Source organism: Magnolia sinica, chromosome 7 (genome assembly GCF_029962835.1).
Source record: "Magnolia sinica isolate HGM2019 chromosome 7, MsV1, whole genome shotgun sequence".
Taxonomy (NCBI): Eukaryota; Viridiplantae; Streptophyta; class Magnoliopsida; order Magnoliales; family Magnoliaceae; genus Magnolia; species Magnolia sinica.
In genome coordinates this window covers 934,389-947,801 of record NC_080579.1, presented here as the reverse complement: position 1 = coordinate 947,801, position 13,413 = coordinate 934,389, and the positions used below count along the sequence as shown (strand labels likewise).

The 13,413-nt window shown below is 39.7% G+C and overlaps 1 protein-coding gene and 1 long non-coding RNA gene across 2 annotated transcripts; one reads left to right on the top strand and one right to left on the bottom strand.

Annotated features, from left to right (window-relative positions):
- The first annotated feature begins 1,002 nt into the window (after nucleotides 1-1,002).
- Nucleotides 1,003-13,029, top strand: LOC131250767 (uncharacterized). Its single transcript, XM_058251057.1, has 11 exons — nucleotides 1,003-1,155; nucleotides 1,225-1,617; nucleotides 4,502-4,716; nucleotides 6,236-6,583; nucleotides 8,033-8,243; nucleotides 8,596-8,688; nucleotides 9,180-9,271; nucleotides 10,293-10,410; nucleotides 10,552-10,637; nucleotides 12,017-12,068; nucleotides 12,172-13,029. The coding sequence occupies exons 1-11, from the start codon at nucleotides 1,147-1,149 to the stop codon at nucleotides 12,679-12,681; spliced, it is 2,127 nt and encodes a 708-aa protein (XP_058107040.1). The 5' UTR covers nucleotides 1,003-1,146; the 3' UTR covers nucleotides 12,682-13,029.
- LOC131250768 (uncharacterized) lies at nucleotides 5,606-5,988 on the bottom strand. Its single transcript, XR_009173441.1, has 2 exons — nucleotides 5,861-5,988; nucleotides 5,606-5,822 (listed from the first exon to the last, which is right to left on the bottom strand). It is a non-coding gene; the product is annotated as an uncharacterized LOC131250768 (long non-coding RNA).
- Nucleotides 13,030-13,413: the final 384 nt, after the last annotated feature.

The window sequence follows — 13,413 nt, the reverse complement described above, 5'->3', positions numbered from 1 at the left end:
GATGGAGCCAGAGGCAAGTTATTAGAGATTAAAATGAATCGATTCTCATCTACTTTAGATTCGTTATAAGTTGTGCACTATGAGAAGAGAAAGTAGACCTTGAAAACATTTTTAAATGACCAAAATAACCCCATTTAATGACTTATATTTTTAAAATGACCAAAATATTGCTTCTTATATTAAAAATCTCTCTTACATCGTTTCAAATTAATCTTAAAATTGAAGTCTCCCTTGAAAACTAATTATACATGCAGGCAAAATTATCCAAATCCGAAAAAAAAAAAAAAAAGAGAAGAAAATAAAAAGAGAAACATGGCTACAAGTAGAGAGAAGGTTTGAGCTATGTAGAGAAAGCTTTGTGAGAATGCTATAGCATTTCATCCTACTCTTTTTTGTGTTGTAGGCTACGACTTGTCTTTTTTCTTTTACACACACTCACCTCTCTCCCACACACTTACGCACTCACACCCACCCCACACACACTTGCACCATAAGGAGTGTTGGAACCCATGACGTTATGCGTTGGAACTGGGGAGTCTATTGCTGAGTCATGGCTCTACCTCATTTTGGGGTTTTAATTTGAAAAATGATAAGAATTAATGATGGATGAAGTGAATGTCACATAGATAATAAAGTAATCACGTAACATTTTTTATTGCATGTGTAACATGAGAAATGACTAACTTATGTGGGCAATATTGTCAATGGCTACTGGCATTATATACGGTAGAGATGTTGGGTCAAATAAAATTATCAGTTGTCTTTTACCTTTTTCTTACACACGCACTCACACCCACACACTTGCAGCACGGTGGGTTTTTTTTTTAATCACAAGTAGTACTTGAACCCATGACCTCTTGTTGATAGTTTACACAAGGCATGTGTAAGGACATTATTAAGGAGCCTTTTTAACATTAACTAATTGGCCACCGAACGCCTCTTTTTATGAAAATTGTTGGTTTATAAACCATCTAAAACGAAAACCACCATCTGGACTGTTTAAATTGAGTTAAAAAAGTTGTGACAAAGGTACAATTTTCTTAGTGCCTGTGTATCATCAACAGCACCCTGCCAGAGTATCAAGGTTCCTCTCTTCTTTTAAACCCTAGGATCAACTGCCCCATTTCCCTCGCTTTCTCTCTCCCAATGAAGCTGGTCAGTCTCTCTCTCTCTCTCTCTCTCTCTCTATTCCAGAAATTCATTGCATTTTCTTCTCTTTTGCAGACATGTTTGAGCCAAGGCAGCAGCTTCCACTCCCCACCCTCCCACTTGCTCACCATCTCCGGTTTCAGCTTCCTTATCGACTCCCCCATCGATTTCTCTGCTCTCTCAATCTTCTCACCGATACCTTCTCCCCTTTCCAATCAATACCCAGATGCTGATTCCCCTGATTCTCCCGAAACATCGCCGAATTCCACAGCGTCTGGGCAAAGGAAGAGGCGGAGGATGGGAACCTCCTTCGATGCTGCTGATTTGATATGTGCGGCGCCTTGGTACAAGACAGCTGGGTATTTACATTTCTGGGACGTTTCTTCAATTGACGTCGTCTTGATTTCGAGCCCGATGGGTATGCTCGGTTTGCCGTTTCTTACTCGAGATCACAAGTTCTCAGCAAAGGTAAAAAAAGGGGGGGAAAAGAAATTGGAGGAATGCTGCAGTGATTATTGGTGCACGTGCTGATACGGAAATTTGTGCGAGATCCTGGCTGTTCATAGGGTGGGTCCCAACTGTGGATACAACGTGATCTGAAAATCCAACTGGTCTTCTCATTAGGTGGGCTGTGGCCTGTGGGTGTGCATTGGATGCACAGCCAATGGTGCTTGTTCTAACTGTCAATTTTTTCGGGGGCCCACCTAACAAGTGACCGAGCTTGATTTTTGGGACAGGGCATGTTAACAGCGGGACCCACCTGATCAGTGGGCGGATCCTTCACAGCTGCAAAAACTTGGGATGTTTTCTTCAATCTCTCCTTGCGCAAATCACTCTGGCACTTGGTCTTCATAAAAGATTAAAAACAAGTAAAAAGCTGAGTATTTATTAAGAGGAATTATATGATCCTCAGCTATTGACTGTATGCCCATGGTTTTAGTTTTTATAAGTTGGGGACATAGTTCAGTGATCTAAACTGTTGGTCTGATGTGAACCACAATGGATGGAGTATGCTATGAAACCCGAGATGGGAGATTCTAGTCACCAATCTCTAGTCTTGTTTCAGCTTAACATGGACATTTCTGTACTTCTCCTCTCAAATGTCCATTTGCAGGCTGTGAAATGAAAAGATTGGGATTGTCCTATCAAGGAGATTTTTAGGACAATGTCCATTGTGAGTGAAGTGATTGAAATCACTGCCAGCCACTTGATGTTGAACAGCCCCAAGACTTGATTCTTGAAGAATTCTGCAGTTTGCTACCATGGTCATTTGGCCCTCTTGTCATGAGGGCCTCCGCTTCGGAACCACTTGAACTTCCCAAAGATGCCTTTTTTTGAAATTCATCCGCAAGCAATGTTCTACAAACCATATCCCAACTGAGTGAATCTTCCTCAGTACAACTCAATAATGTAACCCAATTGTCATAAGACTCCGGTAATGTACATAGCAATGTCAACGTCTTGTTTTCCTCTTCCATTCTCACGCCTATGCTTTCAAGCTGGCAGACAATGTTATCATAATCGTTATTGTATTGTAATTAGAGCCGGGCATTGGACCGAGTCGGATCGGATTGGGTCCAACTCGGTTTGGTCGGAAACCTAGCTAGGCTGATCCGAACCCGATCCGATCTGGGACCGAGTCCGGAACACTTGACTCGAACCGATCCGACACACGGTTGGCCTGACCCGAACCGAGTCCGACTCGGTCAGGGAAACCGAGTCGGATCGGGTTGGGTACTATTCGGATCTTTTTAACGGTGAAAATCATTATCCTCGCTACTATTTTCGGTGTGGTCCATTTGAGCTTTATATTGACGTGTTGCAGCTGTAACGTGCTGTGCACGAAAGAACTGATATTGACATTGGCAAGTTCTGTAGGTCTAATCATGGGGTATTTGTTATATCCGAACCGTCCATCCATTTGGCGAGCTCGTTTTAAGGCTTGAGATGAAAAATAAGATAGATCTAACTATCAAGTGGACCACACTAAAAAAAGCAGTGGGGATTGAACGTCTACCATTCAAACCCTTTTTGGGGTCACAGTCTCACAGAAATTTGGGATCAATTTGAAATTTGTTTTACCTCTTAATTTAGGTCTTTGTGACCTTTAATGAACAGATTGGATGGAAAATAAATGTTATGGTGGGCCCCACGAATTGTTTAACAGTGAAAATCATTCTCTGCTGCTATTTGTGGTGTGGTCTAGATGATCTTTGGATATGATTCATTTTTTGGACAATGCCCTACAATGATCTCTAAAAATATATGAACGGTGTAGATATAATAAATACATCACTGTGGGCCATATAACGTTGATCTCCTTTGAACCGTTCGTACAACTCGGAGCTCGAGGAGTGTCAGTGCTTGTCTTCGCACGACACGTTCCTACAGCTACAGCAGCCTACAACAACTATATAGTTGTGTATGGTACACCAGCGAATCCTTTCTTATTATACACAATAAACTCTATTGAGGCCCACCGTGAATGCATGTGGTTTATCCACGCCGTACATTCGTTTTTCCAGATCATTTTAGCCGTTGAACCCAAAATTGATGCATATCCAAAGCTCAAGTGAACCATACCACAGGGAAAAGTAAAATCATTATAAGAACCACTTCGAATCGGGTCGGATCGGATCGGTCCGGATCCATTCGAATCGGGTTTTCGGATCGAATCGGTCTGGATTGACCACGACCTGATCTGGATCCGAAAAATATCGGATCTGAATGGCCTTACCCGATCCGCACCGATCCAGATCGTCGGTTCGGTTCGGAACGGGTCGGATTGGGTCTGATCGGGTCGGATCCACCAGATCGGGTCGGATATGTCCAACTCTAATTGTAAATCGTAAAGGGGTTTGAATCGTATTGTATTGTGAATTGTGAGTTTTTTTTTTTTCTTTTTTTCATAAAAAAAAATAAAAAAAAATATTGTAAATCCTACCCTCATCTAACTAAGCTGCTTTCTATTGCACACATGCAAGATCTGGGCTTCTAATTAGGCGACCCATCATGGATATGCTGTGGTCCAAACATTCAGGCTGGATGGACAATCCCCTAAAGTTACAAAAAAAAAGATGGACAGTTAGAAAAAAAAATCATAGATGGCCATGCTTAATGCTCATATCCAAGTGGTTAAGCAGTGTTTGTTTTCCTGATTTCTGGACTAGGGAATGCCCATGGTGCATCCTTCTTGATGAGCTTAGAAATGATGTTTCTTACTTGAAATAGCAAGTTTTTAGCTAAGTTTGCATAAATAAAAGTTCTTATATTTATTTATTTATTTTTGGAGCAAATAGATGGTGTTATTTGGAAATTTGGATCAATTGATTCACTTTGTTGGTTTGCAAAGATTTATGCTACAGAATCGGCAGTGAGACTGGGGCGGCTCATGATGCAGGATCTTGTTTCAATGCAAGATGAATTAAGTCAATTTTATGGCCCCATGGAGTTGGCTTGTCCCCAGTGGATGAAATCGGATGAGCTAGAGCTGCTTCCATTGGCATTGAGAAAGATTGCAATGGGTGATGGCGGGTCAGAGCTGGGAAATTGGCAACCATTGTATAGGTAATTTTACGGTATTGTGAGAATATACAAAAATGTGCTGTTCATGTTTAAACTTTTATCTTTTCGTCTGAATTAGTTGTACCAAGTATCAGAAAAGTGTTATATGATGCTATAGACAGATTCCTTTAGTTGTAAGTACTTGACTCAAAGGATGAAGCGCGCCACAATAGCATAGAGAAAACTCTAGAAAATTCAAGTTTTTGGTGGTTAAAAAAAAAAAAAAACAAAACGTACTTGATCTCAATCAAATCAAAGGTCATCAACACCAGAGATTAGACCCTTGTCTTGCATGCTATTCATGTCTCCTACTCTCTCATGATTTAAATCATAAAAGATTACTCGGTCTGATTTCTTTTCCGTTTTTTCTTTACTGTGAAATAGTAGTGGACTTGGATTAGATCAGTATGCTTAATTTACATAGTGTTTTTAAACCTTGAGGTGTGCAATGGAATGAATACATAGATAAAACTGAGTCAACTTGGCTAAGTTGACTCCACTTTTGTGGAGAATAAACTGAATTGCCCCTCCAAAATATTGTTTCACCAAGTGGAGTGAGTGGTACTGGTTTCAGACCATAGGCGAATCACACCCGGTGACCGAGTTTTGATTGCTTGGAGTGGTCTAGGTAGACACCATTGGGTGCACCTCAAAATGCCTAAAGAGTATACTTGGGAGTCTGAAATGCACTGTGGTATATCCAATGCATCTGTAGGCGTGCATTGGATAACACAGTATGCATCTCAGATACTTTCATAAGGATAACGGATCCCCTTTCTAAGATTTAAAGTTCAGATTTACCTGGGTTTTTAACTCTAGACCATAGTTACCAAGCAATTCATCCCTGCTAAATGGAAACTTTGTTTCATGCATTTTTGCAATTACTTTTATAAAAAAATTGTAAGATGAGATGTTCTCAAGTCCTTCCCACATTTGTTTCTTAGCCTGGTAACTACGCTCTAGACCTACTAATTTTAAATCATGAATAAACCTTATGAGTTTGGACATTTGCTACTTTAGGTAAGGAAATATTTTGAACATGATTGCATTGATGAGTTGTAACTAATGCTTGCCATGATGGTATTCTAAGGATCTAGGGTTTGGAGTATCTGCTGTATGTGATAGTTGCTGTACATGAGCTCTGTACCCATAGTTAGGTAACACAGGGACTGCCATCTACTTTTGGTTTTTGAGTTTCCAAAGCCAGAGGTGAAATGCTCTGCCATGGCTTGTAAATACATACAAAGAAGCAATATTCACCAGTCTTCCTTTATGATTTACATACTGTTTTCTGTCTTTGAAGAATACTCGTTCTGTTTTGTCTACTAAATTTATCATAGAGCTCAGTTTATTTTATACACATGCACCCAAAAAAAAAAGAATTCTCTTGTTGTGTGAGACATTTCCCAGTGCGGCTGGAACTGCGTAATTGATTTTTTATGGAAAGAAATAATGTTATAGTCTACTACATTTTTCCATGGTGAATTCTGTTGCTTGGGGATCTAATATTCAAATTTGTCAGTGCAGCAGATGTTAATGATTGCATACAGAAAGTCCAGACTCTTAAATATGCTGAGGAAGCCTGCTACAATGGAACCTTGGTCATAAAAGCATTCAGCTCAGGCTTGGAAATAGGCACTTCTAATTGGACGATAAATGGTCCAAGGAGAAATGTTACATACCTTTCAAGCTCCATATTTCAGTCAGCTCATGCAATGGGTTTTGATTTTCAGTCTCTTCAAGGGAATGATATTGTCATATTTTCTGATTTCTCATCGTTGTATAGCAAGACCATCTTTTGTAATGATAATGATGGCAATATGAAAAACATGACACTAGAGGAAGAAGCTTCTAGTTTCTCAGCCCACAGGTATGTTCTCTGTCAGCATTTTGGAACTTCCACTCCTTTTCCTGCTGCCTTATCAAAATTCTATTAGAGAGGAACTAGATAATCCTTGACCCAAGGATATGTGTAATATGGTTTCAGTTTGTACAGGTTTATCCATTCCAGACCATTGGTTTGTTGGGCCCAGCATATATCGCACATACCCCCAAAGATCTCCTCAGTAGGGAAACCTTAACTTTGAAACTTTGGGCCTACAAATAGACTACTGTGGGCCACCCACCCCAAGTGTGCCCCTGTATCCCACAGACCACCCCACTCGAGCCCGGTGTAAAAATGCCCCCGCATTAATCACTCCCGGTGAGGAGTCTCAAACACGAGACCTTCCGCTCTGATACCAATTTGATGTAGGACAATTAACCACTTGCTCTAAAAGCTTGAACTGATAGAGCATGACGAATTAATCCCTTTATCTCATAGCCCAGGCCCCAAATCCATGGGTTAGGTCCTTGCCCAAACCCTCTTCATGGGCCCCAAATCCATGGGTTCTGCGGGCCACCCACCTCAAGTGTGCCCTTGTATCCCACAAGCCACCCCACTCGAACCCGGTGTGAAAATGCCCCTGCATTACAATCAGAGTCAACTAAATGAAAATAAACTGAAATCATTCTCATTTATGAACTGTTCACTTATCCATCATTCAACTTTAAATAAACTTTTATTACATTGATATTCGAAATCAAACAACCCTAATGAATATAAATAAAATCAAGATACAACTAATCCTAATAAAATAGAAATGGAACTAATAATCTTGTCCAACTTGTCCATAATACTTCATTCCTGCACTTGCAAGACAATCTATGTGGACCATGATCCCATTGAAGTATATGTCTGCACATCTCAACGTCCTCATTTCAGCTACATTCATCCTATGAACATGTTGTTCCTTAACTGCCCAACAGTCAAACTAAAACATTGCAGGACACAATTTTATGTTATTATTTGTTATTATTATTTTTGTTTTAGAATTTTCTTTTGAGGCGTACCGCTTAGTATGCCTCAAGGCTTACACCTCACCTAACAAGGCTCAACCGCCTCAACCGTTACTATGCATATCCTCAATATGGTAATGAACTATTTCCAATTTTGGGTCTACAAAGGTTTAAAAGAGAAATGTAGCAATGGTCCATATTCAGCTTAAAAGTGCCCGAAGATTGGTGCCTAGAATCTTTAATCCTGGAGTGTTGGAGCATATTCCATGTATGTTTAGTTCCATCCAACCAAATGTCTGGATCACTCAACCCTTGGCCCCACTTATACAAACTGAAAACCTGAGTATATTGTGCTTGTTACCAATAAAAAAGAAGAGTATATTGTTCATATTCTTGGTAGATGATCATATACTTCATGTTTAATAGATAGGAATTTTCTTTTTTAACTTAAAGCCAAGATATTTCAATCAATGTCTTGCAGGGAGAACTATAATTACAGTGAAGAGTGCATGAAATCCTTAGCTATAACTGATGAGAGCTCCGAGGAGATGGAAAAGATTTCTTTCATATGTTCTTGTGTTGTGAATGCTGCCAGAGAAGGAGGTTCTGTCCTAATACCAATAGGTCGGCTTGGCATTGTACTCCAACTTTTGGAGCAGATATCACTATCCCTACAATCTTTAAATCTGAAGGTATTTTTTGGCTTGCTGTTTACAACTTGTAGAAACTGACGTGAACTGCCAGTGCATCAATTTGAGATTCCACTGCTAATTAATTGGCCATCCTCTTTTAATGTGTTAGCTACTTACCCATGTAAAAATGGTCATCACAAATCTCAAAATGAAAACTGATACTATGATATTTGTTTTGAGCTCTCATAACTCAACCGAGTCTATGAGATATTACCAAGTTTGAGGTTAAATCTGCCAAACGTAGCAAATTCCATAGCGTTCATGACTTCTAAGTTTTGAAACTGAATCATGTTTCATAATTTGACTTTTTTGGGTCCAATTTTTACATACATGCTATTCATTTGTATCGTAGGTTCCCATTTTTATAATTTCCACCACGGCAGAAGAGACTTTGGCATTCACAAATATTATACCGGAATGGCTATGCAAGGAACGCCAAGAAAAGGTAGCCTTTCTTCAGTTTTCTTTTTCAAATTCTTGCAAATCATAGAGAAATGCTCATGTGCCACTAGTTGGATGGCAAGTTGAGGTGCGACTAGTGAATTAGTTCCAACCATTGGTGTTTGTGTGGAATCCAGCCCTTTTGATAGGTTGGCCCATCATGAGGATCACCTGGTGCAAAAATCAGCCAATCCACTCATCAGGTGGATCACACCACAGAAAACAATGGATAACTACTGATATAATAAGAAAAATAGGTGTGGCCGACCTGATGGGTGGTTCAAGCTGATTTTTGCATAAGGTGATCATCATGGTGGGCCAACCTTTTGGATGGGTTAGATGTTTCTCAAACATGATTGGATGAAAATTATTTGCTGGTTGGACTGTAAATTAGCGGTCCAACCAGTGGGATACCAGCATCTGTCCAAAACTCCAAACTATATATTGGGTATTACTGGTCCAAAAGTAATCATTCTCTGTGGATTGGTTTTGCAGCTGTACTCCGGTGAGGCATTGTTTGGCCATGTAGAGCTCATAAAAGGGAAAAGGATTCATGTGTTTCCAGCAATTCATTCATCAAATTTATTGTAAGGCCTTCCCTTTTCTTATTCAATATTAAATGACCTCTAGTACAGGCATTCTGTTATTCGATAAATGATTGAAATTTTACTAAAGCAAAGAAAGGAATTCAAGGACTGGGAAAGAGTCGAATGTGATTTGCCGAGTTGACCGTCTCACCTGTCTCACCGCCTCTTGTCACTCCCTATTTAGCGACCTTCACAAACATGCATGTTGTAGTGCTTGATCATAATTGGTTTAAGAGAAGATAAGAAAGAAAGTCTTCTTGTTCAAGTCTTATTGTTCAAGTCACATAGTTTGAGTATACACATTGTTTGATAGTGCCAAGCCTTTTGACAATGATAACTGTGAAGAAATGAATGTGCCTTAGATTTTTTATTTAATTTTTTCTTTTCCTTTTGTCTTTCAATGTTTATCTACAAGAAACATATTCCTTTGGTCCTTTCAATGGCATGTTTATTATTAGTTATTGAGAATCATACACACTTCAGAACTTTCGTGCTGTTCTTCAATCATTATTGTTTTTGCTGCTCCTATCTAATTTTTCACAACTAGTGAAAATTTCGACTGATGGTGTTAATTCAAAGGCTTCAATTGTCTTTTATTTGCATGTAACTCCAGGTGGAAGTTTAAATTCTGACATAGAAAGGCTAGACTAGATATTGGGAGTAGATGCCAACTCATATCCAAGGGTTAAAAAATCTGTGAATTGGGTATCATATTGTCCAAGATCGGTACCTGATATGTATCTGATGATACACCCATTTTTTTTAAAATTAAAAAAGTCCCAAAATCCCATAAAATGTTTTAAATATGCAAATAAACATTTCTAATAACATCTCCCTCAAACGTTAGATTGTAGTACCTGAAATCGGGAGGTCCTTAGTGTGACTTGACCATATCATTGGGCACTGAAACTGATACGTATTGGTATTGGACTATTTCAAACCTTGCGGGTACCTGCATGATTAGCCCTTTGCTTCTATGTTCTTCTGCCTCAAATGAACGGTTTTTTTTTTCCATGCACAGGACAACATGGCAAGAGCCTTGCATAGTGTTTTCTCCTCACTGGAGCCTGCGGCTTGGTCCTGTTGTTCACTTGCTTCGGCGCTGGTGTGGGGACCAGAACTGTTTGCTCATTCTGGAAGTATGCTTCTGTTTTACTATCTATTGCAATGACAGTGTTTTTTGCATACATGATTAGATATTTCTTACATAAACTGCAAGTTCTCATATGATGTAATTGATGTGCCTTCCACTTAATGGAATGATGGATGTATGACTGCAGCAAGGATTTGATCCTGATGTAGCTCTCTTACCATACGCACCGGTGGCAATGAAGGTCCTTCAATGTTCATTTCTAACTGGAATAAAGTAAGGATCGCTTATTTACTTGGTAATGGGCATAACCTCTGAAACTGACTTGTCTTGTTTTGCAATCTGATGAAATGCACCAGTATCCTTGAGCTTTTTGTTTGTACTAGTTCTAGGTCCGTGGATTAGTGATCTGGGCTGTTGATTTTATTGGCTCCAACACGGATAGATCTTCAAGTTCTGTCTAAGATCTCCTAGATTAGATAGATCTTCAAGGGTCTGTCTAAGATCTCCTAGATTAGAAGATCATAGCCATCCAATCTTTGGCCATTTCTGTATTGATTGTGGATCATTGTTTGTTTCCTTCCCAAGTTTCTATTCTTAGGCCATCAACTAAAGGGTTAGAATTCTTCCATCAGGGGGATTTTTAAAGTGGGTCTTATTGTATCAACTATATGGCTCCTTGAGCCATGGGCCCCACTTGTACACTCCCCAGGCTTGAGGATGTTGTACATATCCTCCACTTGAGTTACATAATTTCTCACATGTATGTAGTAGTGTGTAAGTGCAAGGGCGCTTGTGTATCCACATTCATGATCAGCGGCCCCAAAGCTTTAGATTGACAAATAGGACAATGGATAATGGATCGAGTCCATTCATTCCATTCCACTAGGGGTAGGCCATGATGCAAAAATCATGCCCCTCACTTGATCCTAACCCTTTGAATGTCGGAGCTGTCCTGTTTTTACAATCTTACATCTGATGGTTAACGTCATCAAACAAAAGTGCTGCTTTGGAATCATAAGCAGACCATCTTGGGGCCTACCAAATAGATGTTTCAAGATGATGATCAGTGTTTTAAATAGTGAATAGTGTGTATTGGAGTGTTCACTCATTTGCAACATGAGGTGTGAGTTACATAGCATGTAGCGTAAGCTACACCATACTTCTAGATTTTTAAGGCATTTGGTTGCACCAAATACCATGAAATTTCTAATTTGCTGCATTTCATGATATTTTGGCACAACCAAATGCAACCTATGATAGGAAAAAATAGTGCAAAAATTAAGTATAAAGATAAAGAGATAACAAGGGAACTGATTTGACATTGTTACTTACATTATTTCACTAAAATCATTGAAAACATTATTTTTTAGAAGTGAAAATAGAAATATGTAACAACTCATTGAAAACATCAGTTGATTTTAATGTTTTAGTGAAAAATAACTTGCACTGCAAGTTATGTAGCCTGTAGCGTCGGTCATGTAGCCTGTGGCATATCCTAATTAGCATGTTGCTTAGGAGCTACATGCAAAAGCTATTTTTCTGAGTTTTTTATTTCTTGTTTCTTTTGATCAATGAAAGTGACTTGACAAATAGCTGGGGTTGCTTAAACCCACAATTTAGAAAATAAATCCTCTACGGTGTCATGTTTGCAGGATGCAAAAAGTTCAGCCATTGCTGGAGATTTTGAGTCCGAAGGTCATTTTGGTAATTAACTTGAACTCTATATTCCAATCTATTTATTAACATTGAACGCAATCTCAGCTTTTACAGAACTTTTTCAAAGACCATCTGTTCTTGCTAGTGACAGTTCCCTGAAGAACTGAGAATGCAGCTCCATACTACAAACACAAACTCAACCCAATTCTTATACTACTCTGTTAATGACACACTACGTGTACCAAGCTTGAGGGATGATTACGAAGCTGACCTGGCGACAGACTTGGCATTTCAGCTCCAGCCTAGAAGGACGAGACAGGAAAATATAGCTGTGGCAAGGTTGAAAGGGGAGCTTGTCGTAAGCCATGGCAGGCATTTGTTGGTCTCTGCAAAGGAAACGTCTGGCCTTTCACAACCTCAGCTACTGCATTGGGGCACCGTCGATCCAAATCTCTTGGTGCTGGCCTTGCAAGAAAAGAGTATAAATGGGTCTCTAGATAGCGATGGTGGTGGCACGGATGGTGCTTGTTTTGTGCGCGTTGAGGAGCCCAGCAAGGCTTTGATAGAAATTGGTACAACACGTACTGTAATCTGCACATCTGATGAAACGCTGGCGGCCTATATCTTTGATGCTGTTAGCAGTGTTCTGGATGGCATTTAAATGGAGAGGAGTTATTTGGTAGGCTGATGGCATGACTATTGTACAGATAACATGTAAGTACCTCAACCCCACCGATCCAGAGCATTGATCCGCTTTAAATGGGGCATAGCCCCGAAATCCGATTGATCAGATGAATCTTTAGCTTTGATTGAAGAACATTTGTTTATAGGATTTAGACATTTTACAAGTTTTTTCTCTCATTTTAACCGTCCATTTGATGCCTCACCAATCAAACAGTTAGGATGTACTGTATCTAAGGTTATTGGTGATATGCTGTACGGCAGCGGAAGGCTTGCAGTCTGGGCAATTGGGATCGATGTGGTGGGTTTTATCAATCCTCTTGTGATTTTAAAAAAATAAAAAAATAAAAATAAATAAAAAAGGGCTGGGAATGCTACATTTTAATTGTTGAATGCTCATGTGGAAAGTTTGTAGCTGTTTGGGCTCTCATTTTGTACATTGGGTCCAATGGTGCTGTGGTCCCAACCACTGAATCGTGCGCCCCACTTTTGATGGATGCACCAAAAATCTCTTGGATAAAATAATCGCAATTCTCACAGGCAGGTAACAAGTTAGCATGGAGTAGAACTGGGCACGGGACGACTCAACTTGCCTGACTTGACTCGTCCGCCTCATTCAGATCCTACTTGACCCGAACTGAATAGGTGAGTTGGTCCAAACCAGGTAGGCTTCCCCCAATCCGAACTCAAACCGAGTCGAGTCCAAGTTACC

Bases quoted from the DNA above. Each gene is read 5' to 3' on its own strand.
- LOC131250767 (XM_058251057.1), top strand. The intron at 8,689-9,179 runs GTAGCCTTTCTT...TTGGTTTTGCAG, and splicing joins GCAAGGAACGCCAAGAAAAG to CTGTACTCCGGTGAGGCATT. The intron at 12,069-12,171 runs GTAATTAACTTG...TGCTAGTGACAG, and splicing joins TGAGTCCGAAGGTCATTTTG to TTCCCTGAAGAACTGAGAAT.